At 56.1% G+C, this 22,184-nt stretch overlaps 1 protein-coding gene across 14 annotated transcripts in view; it reads left to right on the forward strand.

Annotated features, from left to right (window-relative positions):
• The window catches only part of CELF4 (CUGBP Elav-like family member 4), a 293,550-nt gene that overhangs the window by 209,724 nt on the left and 61,642 nt on the right, over positions 1-22,184 (forward strand). For 8 of the 14 annotated variants that reach the window (XM_064577727.1, XM_045886349.3, XM_064577729.1 and 5 more), the window contains exon 3: positions 12,413-12,461. In XM_064577727.1, coding sequence (XP_064433797.1) covers positions 12,413-12,461 — 49 coding nt within the window. Of the gene's footprint in view, positions 1-12,412; positions 12,492-22,184 lie in introns of all 14 variants that reach the window. The other 6 variants (XM_064577723.1, XM_064577724.1, XM_064577733.1 and 3 more) reach the window with 1 other exon arrangement.

The following is a 22,184-nucleotide window of genomic DNA, read 5'->3' on the forward strand; positions in this document are numbered from 1 at the left end:
AGGGAGTCAGGCTTTGGGCTGGAGGTCACGCGTGCCTATGGGACAGCCAAGGGAGAATGAGCCCAGAGGATCCAGAATACAACTGGGAAGGAGGGTAGGGATGTGGTGGGAGGTTTGGAATTGCCTCCAGGAGACTGCAAGTTGAAGAGAAGGGGATGGGTAAAGTCTCTGATGGGAGAGAGGGAAGAGGGGAAGAACCAGCCGCAAGTGGGAGAACCCAGGTGTTGAATTCAGAAGAGAAGCGGAAGGCACAGGGGAGACTTGTTGGGGGCGGGGGGGCGGGGGGAGTCGGGCACCAGCATGGAGAGCAAACCATGAACTCCAGAACCCCACCTCACATACCCCCACCCTAAACACACCCCACTCCACATACACCCTACCTCACACAACACACACATCACACACCTTATGTACACACCACAGTCAGCCCCACATACTCACATACAAGTCCCAGTCACCCACTCCCTCACACATCCACATTCTTGCACACCCATTCACCTGCCCACCCCCTTCGCGCTCTCCAGCCCTCACGCACACACCATCACATTCACACCTAAACCTGACACGCTCTTATGGGCAGTGTCTATGACCCAGAGACCCTGGCATGTTCGAGGAGGAGGGCCATGATCGATGCTTATTAATGAAGCTGCCCCAGAGATGGCTAATTGATGGCGGTGTGTGGCTGTTGTCTGGAATTTAACCTGATTCATCATTTAGGCTGTTGGAGGCTGGAGAGCTGTGTTAATTAATGCCAGGAAAACAGACTTGGATGAGCTGGTGGTGCAGCCTCATATTAGAAAACGGAGAGCAAGGGGCAGAGGGAGGGAGGGGGAGAAAGAGAGAGAGAGGGAGGGAGAGAGAGAGAGAATGATTAAATCTAAAGCTCAGAGACAAAACAAATTCCAAAAAGCAAATGTCGGTGCCATTTCTAGGATGACTCAGGCTTGTGCTTGGCCGGCACCATCAGGCTGTGGTATGGGGATTAAGAGCAATTTCCTCTAGATTTGTCATTTACTTGGTGTGGGCTTTGTTTTCTCCTTTAACTTGCCTGGGGACTGACTCTCCGAGCCTCCCACTGAGCCCCATGAGGCAGGAGGAGGGGTCCCAGGTGAGGAGAGGGCGGTGGGGAAGGCAGAGCTCCTCTCCTGGTTGTGGAGGGGACTCAGCCTGACAACTCGGTCCACAGTCCCAGAGCAACCTCCTGGGGCAGGGTGGGTGGGGAAGGAGGACTCATGACACCTGACTCGGGGCAGGCCGAAGGGAAATGCAGACAGGAGGGTGGGCCTTGGACAACACCCGCGAGGGGTTCTGTCCAGCCTCCAGGGCCAGGGTGCTCACTCCCCTTCCCAGTTCTGCCCACTCGGCTTTAAGAGGCGCAGAGTCTAAATCAGGAAGGCAGTGGTCTGCGGGCTGGGAGAGATCAGATCCAGCCAGAGAGAGCCCCGTGAGGCCCAGAACTCCACAGCCAAGGGCCCTAGAGAGGTGTGAGTTCTCAGGGGAAGGGCCAGTAAGCTGCTGGGAAGGGAGGACTGTGAGCATGTTTTGGTGGAAGAAACCGATTCTCAGGTCTGCATAGCTGAGGGCAGCCTTGGTACATGGCCTTGACTTGCCTGGTGGAGCTCTGGTACCTGAGTAGATGAGGGGAAACAAAAGGAGGCAGGTTAGGGCTGGAGATGAGTCCTCTGTAATCGCTAGAGCTGACCAGCTTGGATTTAGGACGCCCCTTGCAGGATGGAGCCCCCACCCCCATCACTGTAGTGTGGGAGCAACTACTGAAGAGCTGAGGAAGGGAATTCCATGTGAATGGGTGGCGGGTGCCCTCCAAGTATGGGGCCATGTGGCTGGGCATTTAGGGACTCGGTTATGCTGTGGCACTGAGGGCAGAAGGTGTGGTGCACGAATGGGGCACAGGAAGGGGGGGCTTAAACACCATTTCAGCAAGGCCCTTCTGCAAACTGGGTGTGAGCTTCTGGAGGGAAGGGCAATGTCTTTGAGGTTTGCTGTGCCATCCTTAAGCCAGAGAACAGGGGCTGGGCCACAGAGGTGTTCAGTAAGCACTGGATGGTTGGAGGGTTAGATGGATGGATGGATGGAAGAACAAACTTAGTGGCCCATCAAAGCAATGGGCTCCAGGGGCAGCTGGCCGGCTCAGTGAAGAGCATGCGACTCTTGGTCTTGGGGTGGTGAGTTCAAGCCCTATGTTGAGTGTGGAGATCACTAAAAAAAAATTTTTAATAAAAATAAATAAATAACAAAGCAATAGGCTCGAGAACTTGGTAGGCCAAGTAGGAGAGGACAGACCTGGAGCAGGTGGAAGAGAGATTTTGAGAGGGTAAGGGAGGCCACAAGTCCCTGAGCTCAGGGTGTTAATGCCTCAGGAAAGCATGGTCTCCCACCCTCTGCCACCAGCATCTGCTCTTGCCCCGAGGCTGTCCAAGAGTTCAGTAGAGTCCAAAAGAGCCCAGGAGGTAGGCGGTGGGGAAGGAAATCAAATGTTAGGTAGTCCCTCAAAAATGATGGAAATACCCACTAAGAGAGGAGAAGGAGAGGTGTGGGGAGAGGAAGGGAAGAGAAAAGGAGAGAGAAGACAGCTGGTGGTTCATTTATTGAGCACTGACTGAATGCCAGGCACTCACCTGAGCTCTCACATTAATCCTGCCACACTGTCAAGGGGGCTAGGCCTCTAGATCAAGTAACTGCCCCATCTCATATGAGCAAGTAGATGGCTAGCACTGAAAGCCAGGCCTCCCAACTGAATCAGGGCTTGTTTCATCCAGAATTATCTATCCACTGCCATTAAAGAAAATAGTAATAATAATAATCACTCCCTCCCCAGCCCTGAAGAGGGTTAGCGACCCAGCCTGGCTGCGCAGGCTAATAAGCTTGGTTTCCACAGCAGCAGATCTTAATTAGGACTGCACGGGTCCTCCCACCCTTGCCAGGCAGCCCTGGTGTGTTGGTGGGAGCAGGTGAGATGGACGGGGGACTCAGAAACAAAGAGACAGGCTGCCCTTGGCTGTGTGCCCCTGAGGGAGCCCTGACAGGTGGGTAGGGGCACGTTAGCCCATCTCCGCGACTTCTCACTGATTTCTCACTGTATCCATCCTGTCCGCCGGACTGCCACAGCCCCAGGAAGCATCTACCCACACAGATGGCCCCAACCCCGGCCCCACTGGGGAGGGGGGGAGAAGGGAAACCGAAAAGCTGACTGGGGAGTCCCTTCCTCCTGGAAACCAGCAGAAGAGACCTTTGATGGCCCCCGACGGTGGGGGCTGGGGGCGGCACCCCCTTTGTTTGTGCCAACTCACCCCCCCCCCCGGCCCTGCACGTGAGGGGAAGGCATTCTGTAAACTTGGACCGCAGAGAGCAAGGAGAGGGTGGAGGCTCGGAGAGGGCTAGGAGAGAGAGAGAGGAAAGCAGGGAGAAGGGGAGGGGGCAGCCGCAGGCAGCCCCACCAATAGGCTCTGTCAGTCCTCTGCCCGCGGCTCGCTGTTCGCTGGGCACTGCAGAGCAGAACAGCCTGTTGCATAGCAACTGCCAGCGCCTGTTGTGGGGGCTGGACCACGGAGGCTGCGGGGCCCGCAAGGGGGGCTGCTGGGACGGAGGCTCCGTGCCCCACCCGCCTCCTCACCACGTGCACAGAGCTCCCCACCCCACTGTGCCTGGAGCACCAGTGCCGGCTCAGGCCGCACCCCCTGGAGAGGGCAGCCTCTGCCCGCCCCCCCCAACCCGCCGCTTCGTGTGCTAGGATTCAACGGTCTTCTCCCCCACGCCCCCTCCCAAGTGGAAGGCGCACAAGGCCAGGCTGGGGCTGGGACTCAGGGACCGTCTGGATCCAAGCTTTAGAGCCAAACTGGGGAAGTTTTACTTCAATCCATCAAGTACATCCTATGCATAAGCCTGGACTTCTGTCTTCCCACACATGGGGAGGGGACCCAGACAACCCTGGCCGGTTCGGATCTAAACATTCACCTGGCACTTCTCAGGCATCCCCGACCAGACTCCTTCCCTGAGCACGCCGCCCCAAACTTACTCTTTCTGAACGTGGCCGGTGGCCTCTGTTGTCCCTGCTGGAGACGGACAGGGGACACTGCCCACAACATCAGCTCAGGCCCTCCTGGGGCCACAGCGGCTCCCCCTGACTCTGCCTGACTGCCTGGGCACTCACACCCCAGACTTTCCTCACACTCTCTGGCACCCTGCTAGCTGGCACCCTGTCTCCTCAGCTCACCCAGGCCTTCTGCCCCCGAATGCCCAGCCCTGGTCCATACCCTCCCCTCCCCGTGACTTTGCTCATCCGGCTCACTTGGCTTCCGAGAGGACTGGAGGACATAAGCCACCTCGTGTGCTCGGCGTAAGGCCTGGAGCTTGGGAAGGACAGGACAACTGTCACCTGCCACGACCACCCAGGCCCCCCAGCTCCCATCCAGGCACGTGGCGGTGGCCCACGCAGGTCCGCATACTCTCATGTCCTGACCCAGAGCAACAGGCCCAGGCCTGGGCTGGGTCACAGCCGTGTCCTTAAGGTTGTCAGGTGTCTGTGCTGCTTCTCATCCACCTGCCCCCTTCATCCCCTTGAGGGCCACTTGTGACAGCAGCAAAGTGAGTCCAGAGGCGATGGCTCAAAAAGGGACAAGTGTGGCTGTGTGGACCCCGTCACGGAAGTCTCCCTGAGGGGGCCACCGGGGCTTAGGACTCTACTCTTCAGATAGGTATGAGAGGAGGTGAGGGCGACAGTAAAGAAGGGGGGCCTTGTAACCAGCACAGAGACAGGGTAAGGCGGCTCTGTGGGTGACTTGGAGGTGACCTCAAATACTTTGCAGAGGGATGGGCGGAGGGCCTGGGCTGGCCGCCAGCCCCACCCAGGGGCCACTCCTAGCTGCGCCTTCTAAAGAGAAGAGGGGTGAAGAGCTGACGGGACCTACATGCTGGTTTGTGTCCTGACCCAACAAGAATCAGATGGCCTCCTCAGAGCGGGGAGTGGGAGCAGAACCAGATTTATTAAAAATCTTATCTGGAGGGTTTGCATTTCAATGGGCTGTGGATTTGCATATTTTAATAATAACCCCGGGTTCTTCTGTCTGGTCTGTGCTCACTGACTGTCTCTCTAAATGAGGATCAAGGCTGGAGTCTTCAACAAACCCTTCCTCACCCAAAGGTACCACAACCCCACCTTGCTGGAGGGGAGGGCCTTTGGGTCAGAAACAGAGCTGTCCAGCAGGTGACCACCTCTGGCCTCTGGACACTCCTATCTTAGGGGCATGGCTGAGGCAAGAGGGAACAAGGCCGGTGATGGGGCATGCACAGGGTTCTGGGTGTACAGCAGGAAAACAAAATGGGTGTGGGCCTTCCCTCACAAAGGGAAGACAGACATGGAACAAATAAGTCCACAAGTTGGGATAATAATGGTCCATAATCAGGCCACGCTGTGGCAAGGCATTTGAAGGAAAGAATGGGAAGCTTGAAGGGACAGGGGGAAGCTGAGGCCTAAGGGAGGCATGGGAGGTAGCCAGGAGAAAGGGCAGCCTGGGGATGGGCCCCCCAAGCCCTGGGGGCGCGCCACCAGCTGGCCTGGCCAGGGTGCACCTCGGAGAGTGGACCGAGGTCAGAGGTCTCCAGTGAAGGCAGATTGCCCTCTGCACTAACTGCTGGGGTGTCCTTAAGTCTGAACTTCATGGTGACAACAGACAGGATTTCTTGAATTTCTAACCCCTCTCTATGGAAGGAACCATATGTGATTTATTAAGGAGATAATTAAAATATTAATATATTTACAACAAGCTCCAAATAATGTGCACTGCTTCTGCCATTCCCCTGCCATCCCTTCTCACTAGGGGATTGTGGAAACCGTGGGGCGGAGGCTTATTTTATTCTGAGGTTCCTGAAAGCCTACTATGCACAGGGCATGTGATTCAGAATCTGCCTTCCTGGGGCTTTAAACAAATAATTTCTCCATTAATTGATTGTGAATTACTATTGGCTAGTGCTGCAATGGCCACGTCCTGGCAGAGGGCAGAGTCGCTGGGGAGCCACCCACCTAGGTCCCCATGATCTCAGGCGTGAGTTCTCTTCTCTGTCCATATCAGGTGGTGGTTTCCTCACCCCTAGCCTTTTATACCAAAGGCTGAGAATTCTCAATCTATTCTCCCAAAGTTGCCCAAGGTTCATCTTCAAAAGGTAAATCTTTAAGTCATGATCTTTCTGTAGCAGGAGCAATGCTGAGAACACCTGCTGGTCAAGGGAATGCCTGGTGCCTGGCATTGGTAGATGGAAAGAACTTCAGGGTGGTGGGGACCCAGATAGGCATCATCTGTGGGGTAGCTCCATGGGCACATAGCCTATTCAGGCACATAGGCCCCACGCTCAGAAGGGTCACACACGTGGGGTTTAGTGCTCTGCAGTCGCCATCTTGAAATTCTTAAAATTTTCTCTTTGTTCTTATGTTTCAAGTCAATGAAGTCTGTGGGATGAAGGAGCATGTGTAGGGCTTGCAGCCTCTTGATCATGGGAGGTTCTGCCTCCCACTGTCTGCCTAATCTGTGCACATCCTGGGCTTCACAAGCCAGCAGTCAGCCCTCTAGGCTGGCCAACGGTAGTCTGGGTGCAGGTTAGGGGAGGCTTGGGTCAGGCCTACTCACCCAGGGGTACCCCAGGCTGGTAGCACTGTGTTATGTCTGGTTGGCCAACAGAGGCCATGTCTTTGCAAGGGCAAGCCTCTTGCCCTGGTCTAGCACATCCTGGAAGAACATTTACAATACCCTTTAGGGTCGACTGTCCACTGTGGGTTGGGGCAGTGGATGGCCTCTGGATGGAGATGAAGCCTTGCTTGACTTCTAAGGGCCCATCCTAGGCTAGGCTAGGTGGCACCATGTCAGTGGGTGGTCAGTGGAAGGGAGAGCCCAGCAGTGCTCAGGCCCAAGATGTGCCCCCCTCCCCACAGCACTGTTGCAGGGTGGGGCGCTCTGGGTACCTGTGAAGATCTCCAAGCCTGAGGGGATTCTCTCTTCCTCCATAGCCTTCCTGAATCTGGCTTGCATTTGTCTCTTCTGGCCGGCTCAAGGAACCGTCCAGGCACAAGTCACAAAAAAACAACTGTGATTTTGGTGATTCTGCATAGGAGCTAAATGTTCTGATATTTGCATTTAAAACTGGCATCACACAAAATAAAGACAAATGGTAGGATCTATACTAATAATTTAAATTTATATTTCTTTTTACTTAAAACAACGTCAAACAGCAAATAAAAAACACCATGACAAGCCAAGAAAGAGAGAGACTGAGGAAGAAAGGGAAAACTTTATATTTTAGTGCTTTAACGATGGTTTTTTCCCTTGTTTTTTGAACAAGGAGCCCTGCAAAATGATCTCTCTTTTCCCAGAGCGATGATGCTGCTGGGTTGGGGTACAGCTATCCCAGTGGGCCCCAGCCCACAGGGTCCACTGCTTCACCATTTCTACGACCCTTATGTGTGCTGGGTTGGGGGGGGGGCAGATAATATAAAAGTTGAGTTCTTTGGCGGGAATGAGAACAACAGTGGAGACTGATGAGGAACAGGAGTCTGGCTCCTCACAAGCATGGGAGGTGGTGGGAAGGGAGAGAGATAAGAGCTACCTTCAGTGAACAAGACAAGAGAGGAATAGGCATTGGCACACTACACCATGGCTTGGGGAGAGGTGAGACCCTCCAGTGAGCAGGGAGCTGGGTGTCACCAGGCACTCACATGTCCCAGACGAGCCTGAAAGGACCCTCACTCAGCATTGAGGTTTGAGTACTCACCCTGGAATTACATTTGGGGACTCAGGGGCTGGGTGGAGAGCACCCTGGCCATCCCCATAGGCCACCACAATCACCTCTGCCACCCTAACCATCCTCCACCCATCCTGGCACTGTGTGGGGTGTTGGTCCAGACCTTCCAAGGCATTTCTGGGTCACAGAACTGGAAAGCAACATGGAGGATGAGGTTTATGGAGAGACTACTATGCCGAAGAAACTGTACCAGTTTCCTCCTTTATCTTGTTTATTCCCAGTCTCTAGCTGAAATGAAGTCTTTGCCGATGTCTGTAATGTCCTCCGAGTACTACTCAAACGTGCACATGCACACACACACTCCAGGGGAGCTTGTCCCGAGTTAAGGTCTAGGGGGTCTGTGGGTAGGAAACTGGGTCCCTGCTGTTGCTTGAGAAACAAGTGTCTCTCTGTTTCAGCCTGTCTCACACACACACACACACGAGGGGAGAAAGTGAGAGCTCACAAGGTAGTACAAGGCCATGTGTGACTAAGGGAGCCAAGAGATAACCAGGGAAGTCTTCTTGGAAGAGGAGGGTTGTTGAGGATGTCCAGTGGGGATGACAGATAACTTTCCAGGTCCTTTTATTTCTGAAACAGCTCTGGGCCAGCCGCTGGGTGTGAAGCAGAGGGCTCAGGTGCCTGAGAAGGCAGGAGGAGGGCCCTAAGGATCCTGCTGGTGCGAGGGCTGTCCCAAGTGAAGCCAGGGGAAGTTCACGAGTGGATGTCCCCAGGGCTCTCGCCAGCACTGGCTTAAGCAATGAGGGGCCAGGGGGCTCAGCTCTTGTCCCCAAACCTCCATGTCAACTCCCAGGAAGATAGCTGTAGTGGAGGGGAAGCTGGGTGAAGTCAGTCCCCTCCTCATCTGGTGGCAGAACACATCTGGGCACTAAGGGACCAGTGGCCCCCTCTGCAGGCTGGCCCTGTTCCGGTGGGGTATTCATTCCAGCCTCAGGGAGCCCCTTGTGGGGCAAGGAAGAGGAAACACACAGATGGGAAAATGGCCCTCACATAGGAAACCACCCAGGAGCCCAGTCCAGGTTGCACCCAGGAGGACAAGGAAAGGCGGCATATCTGGACCTAGGGGTTAATCAGGGCCATCTTCCCAGATGGGGGAGGGATGCTTCTGTACCTTGGCCCACAGGGGGCGGCAGAGAGCTGCAGATGCTTGTGGGCGGTAGAAGTAACAGGGGGGAACTGACATGGGGAGAAGGGGATATGGGAAGGAGAGGGGAAGTCAAGAAAGAGCCAGGCTGGTCTGTCTGTCAATCTGTCTGCCTGCTCACTGGCCACAGACCTCTCTTTCCGCAAGGAGCCACATTGGACAGACAGGTGAAGCCTTTGGACCAGCTCAATCATCGTATTTATTCTAATTGTATCGTAATCGTCCCCAAGGAGCCTAGTTCAAATGAGCTTGACATTATTAAAATTTTAATGCCCAGTTTTCATAGCTGAATGAATATTTAAAGGGTATGTCCCAGCTTAAGTTATGATGATGAAGAAATTAATGGAATGTCTTGTTTAATGCATGGGTATGTGTTGATGCAAAAAGTGGCAGAGATGGGGAGGGGGAGGGGAAGCAGAACTAACAGAAGAAGCCACCCACCAGCCCTCTGCTGCAGTAGGGACAGGGAGGACCCCAAAACCTGGGCCAACAACCACTCGCTCCCTGTGACGGGACCCCAAGCTGGAAGCAGAAACACAAATTGTTAATGATGTCCCCGAAGGACTGACCCCAGAAGCCTTTAGGATGCATTCAGGGAGCTGTTCCTGACCTGGGGGGCAGCCCCGAGTTGCCACCCCCTCTCCCCCCAAGGCAAGCGGAGGCACAACCCAGGTGGAAGGCCACAGAGGGACGCAGACGACACCTCAGAAAGAGAATCAGCAAGGAGGGCACCTGCACCCCAGCCCAGGTCCCACCAGCCCCCAGCCCCAGGCCCTCCTGGAAAGATAATACAGTGACCGAGGGGGATGGCTGGACAGAGGCGTGACAGACAGGGGAGAGGAAAGATGCCAAGAAGCAGGCTCCAGTGTCCTTGAAGCATGCTGTTCACCTGTAAGGGACAGCCTGGGGCCATGTGGCCAGGGTCTGAGGGGCAAAGTTAGAAGAAGGACAAGGTGGCAGTGCCCCTCCCACTGTCCTACCCATTACCCTCTCTGGCTGTCCCCTTCCTCACTGGCCATCTCTGCAGCCTGGTGCAGCCTCCTCTCCCCAGGACAAGCTCATGATGTCCACCCCCCACCTCCTCAGGGCAGAACCAGGCCTTGGTGAGGCTGGACAGGGCTGAAGTCTAGAACAGGGAAGAGAGACACTGGCCAAGGGAGAAGATCTCCATCCAGGCCCCACGCATCTGTACAGAACCTGCTCCAGCTGAGAAATCTTCCCAACTGAGCCTGACACTTTATTTCTGCTGAGAATTAAGAAAGCACTGGGCCGTATTTTATCTCTCCATCAAGACTGGCACCTCTTTGACAGCCCCGCAAAGGCTCTCTGGATGCTGACCATCCCTAGATCGTAATAAAACACGAAAAATGACCTTGGGAGCCACAGGTCCCTGGGAACCAGCTCAGCTCCAGTCCACCAGTCTGTGTAGAGCACCCTGTGGGTGTCTAGCCCATGGCTGAGGGTAGGGGGGAAGCCATATGAGCCCCTGGACCCCTGCTGCCAGGAAGCCCACAGCCAAATTGGAGTCTAGCAGTAAGTCATGTAGGAGGTCAGGGAGGGCTGGGGTGGTGCTGGGGAGCTGGAAGGGCTGGAAATTAGGCCTAAGCCCATGAGCCTGGGGCAGAGTATTCTCGAATGCACACGTACCAAGGACAGGGAGACAGGCTGGCTGCCTGGGGGTGGGGAGCCCCCTGAGGTGGAAGGCTCCTCGCACAGACAGATTCCATTGGCCCTGTTTAATTTACCTTGTTTAATTTAGGGGTGTTCCAGGAAGAAGAGACATTCCAGAAAAGGGTTGGATACTGAGTCCCAAAAGGCACTGGACAGGAAACCAGGAGGGCCCTGGCTCCTTCCTGGAGCCCTTCCCCCAGAGTCAGAAGCCTGCTCGGCCTTTTGCACCCTTTGCACAAGAACTGCAAAGGAGGCTGTCTATGGCGGGGGGGATCCAGGACTCCCTAAATGAAGCCAGGAACTTCATTATGTCCCTCTTCCTTCTCCCTGTGATTGGAGCTTTCTGTAACACCACAATATTCTATCTGGTGGAGCTTACATACAAATAGCTTTTTTTCCCTCAACTCCGTAAGGCGTGCCAAGTCCTGTGGCAAATGACGCTCGACCCCATCTCGGTGGGCTGACCCCCGGGGTCCTGTCTTGCGCCCCGCAGGCCCCCTGCGTCTCATTCCCTCTGCTCCGTGCCCTGCCTCCTGCCTTTCTGTCCTTGCTCGTGCCTCTGCCCATCCCCTGGCCTTGTCTTCACCTTGCTGAGTCACGGGCACCCACACTCCCCCACCCACTTGTCTTGACGTAGCCACAACTCACTTCGAATCCTAGACCAGAAGGCCCGAGGAAGCTCGTAACTGGCTGGTCCAGCCTCCGCACACGAGGGGAACTGGCAACAGAGTCACCTGGTGCAGGCCGGAAGCCTAGACGTAGCCCTGGCTGACTCGGCTTCCTGGGCTCATCATGCCGTGGGGTGGCTCTGCCTCAGCGTCTCCATCTACGAAATGGGGGTGCCAGTCCCTGCCCTCTCTGCCTGTCGGGGTGTGTTTGTGTGAGAAATGAAAATGCAGTGGGGGATAAGGGAGGTACTTGACAGGCGAAAGCACTGGAAAAGACATAAAGTAGGATTCCATTTGCGTGATTCCTTCCTTTTTTATTGTCTGAAATGTCTTGGGGCCTCAGGGCTGGGGAGCCCCCACCCCGTTGCATTGCCACCAGCCGCAGGGAGGATTCAAGACCAGCGCCAAGCCGCGATGCTTGGAGTTCAGAGACCCCTAGTGGCCTGATCGAGCACTGAAGTGGGGGGGAGAGAGAGAGAGAGAGAGAGAGAAAGAGAAAGAGAGAGAGTGCGAGCTGGGCCTCTGGGAGGCGTGGGGGGTCAGGCCGTGTCCTGGTGTCCTTCTGGCCCCTAGACACCATGGGAGACAAGGAACTGTGCCCGCTCCACACACCCCAAGGGGACAGCGCTAGCTGCAATCAGGAACCCCGGCCCTGAGCCCAACTCCAACGAGGAGCTGGGTGGCCCAGAGCCTCAGGCACCCCTGGGACCCACTGCCCACATCCGTGAGATGGCACGGGGTGGCCAGAGGCCAGCTCTTTTTAGCAAAGCCGGCTGTCTCCAGTGAACCAGGGCTGGCCAGAGATGCGCTGTGGGGACACCTCAGGTTCTAACATCACAGGCTAGCGAGAGCTGCTCAAAGCTGGGGGGGGGGGGGACACCGCGGAGTCGGCCATCCAGAGAAAGCCTCCTGAAACAAGGGAGCCCTGGGGACTGCATAGGCAAGGGGAGAGGGCTGGGGCTTGGTGCAGCTGTGCGGGGGGCAGCCGTTGGGCGGGCGGGCATGTCGCCAGGTGCGGTCCGTGTGCCTCGGTCCCTATGAACACCCGTGTCCCTTTGGGTGTGGGTGTCTGCCCGCTCACTCCCAGGCCTGCTCTGACACTGTCCCCTGTGCTCTGTTGCAGATGAACCGGCCGATCCAGGTGAAGCCAGCGGACAGCGAGAGCCGAGGAGGTAGTAGCTGCCTGCGCCAGCCCCCTTCACGTGAGGGCTCACTTGTCTCTGCCCCCCTCTCCTGCCCCAGCCCTCCCTCCCTCTCCCTGAGGCAGCGATGCAGCGACTCCCTGCCCTCGCCTCCCGCCCTAGGGACCTCGTGGCTGGGAGTTGGGACAGGGCTTTGGAGCTCTGGGTGACCGGTGTGGGGAGAGAGTGAAGGGGCGTGAGGAGGTGATTGGGGTCTGTCAGGTGGCGGGGTTCCTTCCTTCCTGTAAGTAAACAAGTAGCATGTCCTGGGGCAGTCGAATGCCTCCTTTAGGAACCACCTCCGTGCTGCCAAGGAAACCCCCGCCATGATGGAGCGTGAGCAGTTGAAAGGGTGCCAGTCTGGGAGAGAGAGGAAGCGGGACCTGGGAAGGTTCAGGCCAGGGTGGCAAATCTGAGAAGGGCCGCCGTGGGGGCTTGGGACCGCTGAGGTCAAGATCCTGGGGATAGATTCCGGCCGACGGCGATGTCTGGAAGGGGACAGAGTGGGAGGGCACAGCCACACCCCACAAGCTCAGAGCCCCACTCCCCGAGGCAGGCTCTGGCGCCTCCACCAGCGAGGGTGCTGCCACCACTGCACCCAGAGGCTGCCCCAACAGGGGCTCCTGGCTCCCTTTGCCAAGCTCCTCCACCCCGGGCTCTGGCCTGGACAGGTCACTCCCCTCTCCACTTGGACAGGCACTGAGTAATTTCTCTCTCCCCTGTCCTCCCTCCCTACAAAGAGTGTTCTAGGAAATTAAGAGCAAAAAGTAAAATAGGCAAAAGCTAGTTGCAAAGTCAGAGTCAAGGTCCCCATCCCGAGAGAAAGGTAGGGTGGCCACAGGTGGCCTGCCTGCCCCTGAGACCCGGGGTCCCTCCTGCTCCAGCTGCTGCCCTCTGGGCCCTAGCTGGACCCTGACCTGGGCACAAGGCCTCTATGTCTAGGACCCTCCTGACTTGGGCCTCAAATCTCACCCCCCACCCAGAGCCCAGAGCCCCCAAGGGGTCCCATGACCCTGTCACTGACACACCTCCCTCTGGCCTTCTGAGAGCTTCCCATCCTGAGGATCCTGAGAGCGAGGTGGGTCAGCTGAGAGGTAAAAATGGCTCAGGTGTAAAGGGCCCAGGCAGGCAATGCCCACCTGGTTCACGCTGTTTGCTCCTTCCCCGTTCCCGGCAGTCCAGTGACTTTGGTTTGCTGTACACCCAGAAGCTCCTCAAATACCCAGCTCTAGGCATCCTTGCCCTGCTGCTGAGGGGAGTACTGGCCCGCCTCACGCGGGACTTCTCCACGGGCCTGTCCTAGAGACCGTCTCCAGGAGACAGGCCCAGCAGGCCCTGGGCCCCAGGGCACCCCGTCATGCAGCGACTCACCTGCAGCACCCCGTTCAGGTAGCAGGGCCAGGATGCAGTGAAGAGCCCCTATCCCTGGCGGGGGGCGAATCTCTGGTGTACAGGAGGGTAGCCGGAACAAGGCGGCACCTGCAGTCCCAGAGAAGGGGCCCCTGAAATGGGGGCAGCCAGACACCTTGGAGGAGATGGCGCCTGGGCTGGCCTTGAAGGAGAGGCTTTCCCACATCCGGAACAGAAGTTGGGGTGCCATGTAAAAGGCCCCACAGAGGGGGGCCCCTGTGGAGGAGCAAGGGGCCCCTCAGGTGCGGAGCAGATAGCTCAGACAGAGTCCAGCCAGTTTTCTCCGGGCCTGAAGTGGGGTATCGGAAACACCGTGCCCAGCGAGGCCACACTGAGCGCAAATGCAAACCCTTTTCTCCTTCACTTGCCTTGGAGGCAATAGCTCTCTGACTCCAACTTGCTAACCTCATCTCCTTTCTCCCATATATCTCCTGCCGCTGACACTTGCCCCAAACCAGATTAATCAGCTCTTTTATTCTTCCTGCAGTGGAAAGGGGGAAGAAGAGCCAAACCTAAACATCTATCTATTAATTGCATATTCAAATATTAAACAGTGAGATGATCCTGAGTCAGCACTATCACCAAGCTATTTAAAAAAAAAAAAAAGAAAAAAGAAAGTCAGTTTAAAATAATTTAATATCCATTAAATACTTCTTCTGGTGGAAAGAAGCTGGGGAAAAGGTGAATGTTAAAAAAGATGAAAGAAATGGGAACAGAGAAGGGTATGGAAGGAGGCTGAGGGAAGAAGAGCAGGGTCTCAGGTGAGGGAGGCAGGGCCAGGCTGAATACGGAGCTCCTGCACCAACCCATTAGACCTGAGACAGCATAGCTGGTGGGGGTCAAAGAAGAGAGCTCATTGTGTCCTGGAGCAGGCAGGGAGGGCTTCCTGGAGGGAACTGGACCAAGAGGTGTAGACTTGGCCGGAAACAGTGAGGACTCAAAGTGAAAATGGGGCCCTGAACACAAAGCCAAGGGGTTGGGCTTATCTCCACCAGAAGCAGGAGACCCTGATCATAGTGGGGGGACCAGGCAGAGAGCTGTGATGCCCCTGCACAGGCAGAGAAGAGCTGGCCCCTGCTACCGCCACCAAGAGTTAAGCAGGGAAGGAACCCTCTCTCCACAAGGAGGATCCAGTTAACCCTACAGAGCTCGCTGGAGCAAGTTACATTTAAACTGAGCCACCCTCAAATAAGCAAACCAATTCATTAACCAGAGGAATGAGGCAGGCTGGGGACAGAGAGGAGCCTGGGGGAGGGCACCCCCACCCGCCCTGGTCATCTCAGAGGCAGGGACCCTCCCTATAGGGCATGCACTTGTGTTCCTTTGCTTCCCGGCAAGCAGATGTATCCTGCCCCATGAGCTGGTTCATGGTCAGCATCTGAATTGGGTGCCATGGCTGCAGGGGCCCCTCAGCCTCTGGGTTTCACTCTTAGCATCTAGATGGGTGCCCACAGTGTGTTGCCCTATAGCCCTGACCCCCTCCCTCCTCCTCCCTGGTCTCAGCCCAGGGGAGTATTAAGGTCAGAAGACAGGACAACCCGCAGCCCCCCCCCAGGCAAATGAGGCTCCCATACCCAGGCATGGGTGCTCCTTGCAGGGAGTCAGGCTCTGAGGGCCCCGGCCTTAGTCAGCAAACCTGCTTGGGGACCCCCTGGGCCGAACTGGAGGAGGCTGAGGCTGGAGGGTGTGCCTATGTCCCTGAAAGGGCCCAAGAAGGAGCCCTTGAAGAGGGAAGAAGTGGCTGAGGTCCGGGCCAGGGACGGCAGACGTTGGCCTGATGCCACCCCACCTCTCCCAGACACACACCCCATCATCAGAAACCACCCTTACCTCTTCGCAGCAACCACCGACAGGCCAGAAGGTTTATTTCCTGTGGGCTTTATCCATGCTGTGCTCGGAGGAGGCCGGAACACATGCCTCCCACCCACACTGGCAAAAGCACCCACAGCCCCACACACGCTCCTGGTAAGGTGGAAAGCAAACGTCCCCCACCAGGGACACAGTGACTGGGGGGTGGGGCACAGACAGGCCACCTGATTTTATCTCATCAACATGAAATGACAGAAGAAACACAACATGGGGGGCTGATGAGCTGGAGAAGTTTGGAATCAAGATGACTTGGGAGGCAGTCCCAGGAAAGAGGGGATTCAGGGTTGCCGAGGGGCTGCTCATCCCTCAGAAGGGGCAGGTGTGGCCTGGGGAATCCCTCCAGAGGGAACGTGAGCAAGGCTGCAGCGGTCTTCTAGGGTCTGTCACCACGGCCCTCACCCTTCCACAGCACCTGGAGCTGGAAACCACACACACACACACACACACACACACAGTCCAGAGGACTCTGACTTTGCTGGGATGTGTGAGGCTCCAGCTGGGGGAGGGACTGCTCAGTCCCCTCCCTGGCCTAGTCAGGGAGGCCTGAGGAGGCCCAGAAAAGAGGGGCCAAAGGGGCAGCTGTCACTGAATCCAAGGGGGTAGCCAGCCAGAGGCCAGCTGATGGTGGAGGGTGGACACAGGCAGGAGGGCTGAGCATCCTGTTACAAAGTCCTGTTGTTCGTCACTGGCTAAAGGGCCTGGGGGAGGCTCGGATAGATACGGGAAAGGGGGTGGCCTTGAGCTCCAGCCACGAAGGGGACCCTGGCGGGCTCGTTTCAGTAAGCTACTATCTAGGGACCCCCTAGCGAAGCTTCTAGAGGGCGAAGGAGTTTCTTTTATGTCTCCCCCCACCACCAAGTGCTTCAGAATCACCTGGGTTGAAGGACCCCACAGCAGTTTCCATTCCTGTCCTCCCTCTCCCTCTCCAAACCTGGGAGCCCCTGCCTCTCTCCCCCAGCTCCCTCTCTCCCTCCTGTCTCAGTCTGTCTGGTGCGGGGGCGGGGGGTGTCAGCAATGGGGGGGTGTTGTTGCAGAGAGGAGCTGGGCAGGGCCAGGAAGGCACGGGAAGGCTGGGGGCAGGCGCGACAGCCTGAGAATCATCGTGTGTGCACTGGGTCCCCAAGGCAGGTGAGGGCCGGTCAGTTAGCCAGACGGTGGTACTGCAGCCCGTCACTGCTCCCCGTTCATTTACGGGCATCTTCAGGGCTGCCGTCTCCCCTCACCGTGACCGGCACTCACGTGGCAGCGGAGTCCCGCCGGGCTGGCTAATGAGGTTGGACACAATGCATGTGAATGCGGCTCTGAGGCCCTCCCCGAGGCCACGTTCCCCACCATAAAACTGTGGCTGATTCCGTCCTCCCAGCCCCTCGACCATCTGTAGCCCCATCGGTTCCTGCGGCTTTTTAAATCCTATTAAGTTCTTCATTTCTCCTCCGAGCATTATTTTATTTCTAAACAGACACAGACAGCGAATGTGCTAAGGGAGGCCAGGCAGCCCAGCTGAGGGGCTTGGGCAGCTCCCTGCCGCTGCCAGGTCCTGTGGCTACACTGTTGACCTCCCCAGGTTGGGTGCGTTCCTTCCAGACTTTTCTAGCTGTTTAGTCCCATACTCTAAGTTGGCAATTTAGCGAGCGTGTAGAGGAAATAGATGTGCAGGCTGGTCTCGCCATATGAAAATTCAATAGAAGTTTCAATTTTCGAATCTTAGAAATGGCAACAAATGTCTCACTGACAAAAGCTTCTGGGTAGACAGAAATCCCTCGGGATTCTGTTAGGAACGCCTGGCCCAGGTGGGACAGGGTACACAGAAAAGTAAAGCTAAGGGGAGAGGGGCATAACGAATTGAAGATTAATCTGAAATTCTACCAAGAGAGTAGGAAACAAGGTTTAAGAAAGGAAACCTGTTACTCTGGACAGCCCCCGACTGAAGATGCAGTGCAGGCGCGGCCAAGGGGAAGGGTGGAGGAAAAGTCTTGGAGACCAGTGTGCACTTCCTGTGGGGACCTCCTGGGTGAGGCTCCTCTGGGGGCGGGGTAGGGCGCTCAGAGACTCAGGCCAAAGAACAGCCTCACTTGTCCGGTTGTGTCCCACAGCCCGAGCCTCTCCACCTCTGTCCCCGTGTCTCCCCTTCGGGGCATCCGGAGCCTCCCCCTGGGTCCAGCACATCTGCTTCAACTTTGGGGCTCCTGGTTTGTGCCCTGCCTGGGAGACCCCAGAAAGAGCAAAGGTAACCCCAGCCCAGCCCAGAGGATGAGATCCTGGGCTGAGAAGGGGTCCAGAGACTGAGGCCCCAAAGCTACACCTCAAAGCATAAAAGACTCTACCCTTACCAGCCCCCACACTTTCTGTGTCCCCATAGAAGCCCCTGGAAGCTGGGCAGTGTGTATACTTCATTGTGCCTATGTGTGAATGTGTATGTGTTGGGGGAGTGCACTTCCTTATCCACCCACCCCCGGCCAAACCCTGCAGACCCCAGTATCCTTAGCTCGTGGGGGCTGAGGTATCACCATCCTCCCTTCCCACAGCCATGTCTGGGCCCAGGGAGAGGCAAGGGGTCATGGTGAACCTTTGGCTGGAGGATGGCTAACTGTCTTATTGGCCAGGACATGGAACTCCAAAGCCTGGAAGGCCCCGGAGCCATCTCTCCACCCTCCTCCGTGAGTCGGCTTCTCACCGCCCCCCTCCTGTTTTTTCAAGAAGAAAAGCAACTCCACAGTCCATCCTGGCCTTCTCCAGAGCTTGGAAACCCCGTTTTGTCAGCCTGTCCTGTCCTAGCCCCACCAGAATTTCTCAAGCCATAGATTGTAATGTTTTCCCTTGAACACCAGCCCCAAAGCCAATGTCCCAGCTGATCTTTCGTGTACATGAATCCTTGATTTATTTTGGACTGATATTGAAGACGGCATTACAGCTTTCAGCTCGGAAAGTTCGAGTCAGACATAAGACAGCAGGGCCCAGACAGTCGCAGTGCTTAGGGAGCAGCCTGGGGAAGGGGTCACTGTCGCCCTGCCAGACCCTGTGATTTGCCTTTGGGGAGGGCTGAAGGATTAGACACCTCAGCGCCAGGCCAAGTGGTCCGCCCAGGGCTGGGCTTCTTTGATGGGCAGGAAGTTCTACCACGTGTCTGACCACAGTCCTCCTACTTTTGTTTAAGCATTTCCAACTGTTAGGTTCCCTAGATGATGGAGCAAGGTGCCCCTGCCCCAGGGATTTTATTCTCTGTAATCCCTGTCCCTTAAAAATCTTTGTCTCCTTTTTTCCCTGAAGACTCTTTAAAAAGAAGAAAAAAAAAATTAAATTCAGGAAGCCTCTCTAGTTTACATAACTGAACCCAAACAGCAGCTTCGTGAAGACAGGTCTCTGTGGTTGGGGAAGGAGGTGGCTGGTGGGAAGGGTCCCTCGTGAGGGCCCCACAGAGACTCCAGTCGGGCAGGCACACATTATAAATACCTCGGTAAATCCTGCCATAGGTGTGAAATTATAATTAACTGCAAACCTGCGGAGTTTAAATGGGCTTTAGGTTTTCAGCTGGGGGAAGGGGTGTTGATTGATCTGCATTTTGTTTTTGAGGGTTTTTTTAATCCATTCGGCAAGTTAAGTTGAGACTCGCGGCTCCTCGCCAAATTCCCTCTGGCCCCAGCTAATTTAGCAAAGGATTGTTTCAGAGGAAATGGGATATTAATCATTGCAAATGGGCTCCTGGATGATATTTAAAAGCTGCCGCACGTGTGCCCAGGCTGAAGGGGCCAATGATAGAAATCAGAATGACAGAGAGAGGCGACCAAGGGCCTCTGTCTCCCACCCAGCGGCCACTCCCATGGCATCCTGTTGCAGGCACCCTGTGGGCATGCAGGAGGAAGACCTGTTTCCTCAAGGGAGCCAGGCAAGATGAGAGAGAGAGAGAATGTCACACGCAGCCCTTCCTGGGCCTGGTGGTCCTCAGCACTGCACTGAGTGAGCCTGCGATTAACAGTTGCATGCTCTACTGACTGAGGCAGCCAGATGCCCCCTAGTTCTTCTATATTGTTTTTAAAAGCCCCATGTTGGGTGTAGAGATAACTTTTAAAAAATTAAAAAAAAAAAAACACAGCTTAGAAATAATGTAGAAGAGCTGGTTTGGCTGGAGAAGAGGGTCCACTTTCTGGAAGACTCAGACTTGGTACATTGTGGGTCTCATTGCTGCTCACATTTTAGGGCATGCACACCTACGCTCCTTCACAGTGTCTGAGGCGGGGACGGACGGGATCCTGTCTCTTGTCACCCTTCGGTCCAAGTTCACCAGGCCTGTTCCAGAGTGTTTTTCTGTGTTATGCGTCTGCCCGGTTTTCCGGATCAGACGTGCTCTGCCCGCTGTGAGGGACGTCTGCTCCCTTCCCACCCAGCCCAGCACAGCACACGTGGGAACAGGCAATGTCTGCAGCCGTTGCTGCGAAAACCACGCCAGGGCTCTGGAAGGGAGATAGAGCCAGTCATCTAGAGCCTCCAGTGAGAGCACCTTGAGCCCTGCCACAGCCCTGCAAGGTCAGCTGAGGAGCACCCCCACTTTATGGAGGGGAAAATGAGGGCTCAGAGAGGAGAGGTAGGCGTCTTGCCCAAGACCACCCAGACAGTAACCAGCCTCTATACCTAGCCCTTCTGGGCCGGCCTCCATGACTTGCTGACTTCTCTCTGGTCTGTGCTGGGGGCTGACATGCACAGCAAGCTCTCCCAGTGTCATTGGCACCCATGAGATGCACAGAGGATGAGGAGGGACCACAGCCTTTAGGATGGGCTCTCCAACTTCTCACTCTGCTCACCAAGGCCCTTTGGAGGGATTTGGGGAGAGTCTGGCCTGGGTGCAAGCTTAGTCAGCAGGAAGATGAGCCTGTCTGTGGCACGTCTGAGCCTGGAGGGTCAGCTGGGAAGAGCAGTTGGAGAAACTTCATGACTGCCTGACAGAGCAGAGCCAAGCTGGACACTCAGGGCCTTGCTGTCTGGGCCTGGCGAGGAGAAAGGCTTTGTGGAAGCTGGACTTCAGCAGGGACCAGCCAGTGTGGGTTTTCTTTTTGACAGATCCATGATCCCCACATCATGATGCTACATCCCAACAAGGGGTAACTGTCCCAAGTGTCTTAGGAGGTTTAAGGCTTGACAGAAATGGCCAATTGCAGGGGAAGAAATGATCTCTGCCCCTGGAGAGCAGACGCATTGGGGTCTCAGGAAGACGTCGTCAAGCCTTTGCTGAGCTCCGGGCCCTAGAGAAGCCCACACGGAGATCAGTTCATGGCCTCACGGGCACCAGATGAGCAGTGGAGATAACGAAACTTAGCTGGCAGAGGGGAGAGCAGTCCGGGAAGTCTTTCTGGAGGAGGCTCTCTGTGGGATGGGATTAAGGCTGAAAAGCTGGTGAGACAAGAAATGCAGGCCCCATGGCATAGAGCCTGTCCAAGAAAAACGAGGAAACCAGATGGCCAGAGGAGAGAGTTCCCAGGAATGCCCAGCTAAAGAACTGGGGGGTTTTTTGGAAGATGATAGGGAGTCCTGGAGACTACGGAAGAGGTTGGCGATTGATGGTAGCTGGACCTGGGAAGGTTGGCTGCCCATAGGGGAGACCGCACAGGGTGTCAGGGAGACCAGGGAGAGATGGATGCAGGTGCCAGGGGTCAGGGGAGGGGCAGGGGGCAATGGGAATCAAAGTGTAAGTTCAAGAGCCTTATTGTCACCATGAAATACAAGCCCCCAAGCTGCCCCCCACCCACCCAATGCCTGATGCCTTTAGACCTCCAAGTACACATCCACTTTCGGGCACACTCCCACCCTTGGATGGTCCTCTCCAACCCTTCTCAGCTCCAGCTCTGTGTGGTCAGAGCCCCCATCATGGTCCACCCCGCTGGCGTGCTTCTTCCAGCTCTTCCCCGCTGGTCTTCCTGGCTCCGAAGCCCCTTTCCTGCCCTCTGCCTCAGCTGTACAGTCAGGCAGTGGGTGGCTCTCTCCCATCGCTCCATGGAGACGGTGTCCTCCTCGGGGACAGGTGTGCCGCGCCCCGCCACAGAGCCTGGCTGGGCCCCAGCAGGTGGCCCTCAGTGCTGGCACCACGTGGCCAGCCTCGCACTCCTGTCCCCAAGAGGAACGCTCTCCACCACTCTGCATCTCTGCTGGCCTGAAAGCAGCCCCCTCTTGGGTGTCTCCCTCCTCCCCAGCCCCTCCAGAGTCAGGCCCACAGGCAGGGGGCTGAGGTGGGCAGTGGGGCGGGTGCCACTGACATTGGCATTCTCCTTGCAGCGCATCTTAATAATTTAATGGCTATTAGCAGGGCTGCCGTGGTGGGGGGGAGGGGGGCGTAGGGGGAAGATTTATAGAGAGAATTCACTCCAGGTTGGGGTTTTGTCTTCCTCTGTTTTCCTGGCATTTATCATGCATGTTTTAATTTGGATCGGAGAGTTGCTACCATCTGGC

This window comes from Mirounga angustirostris, unplaced genomic scaffold, assembly GCF_029215605.1.
Source record: "Mirounga angustirostris isolate CCGP_5_RB_7025 unplaced genomic scaffold, mMirAng1.0.hap1 SCAF_14, whole genome shotgun sequence".
Taxonomy (NCBI): domain Eukaryota; kingdom Metazoa; phylum Chordata; class Mammalia; order Carnivora; family Phocidae; genus Mirounga; species Mirounga angustirostris.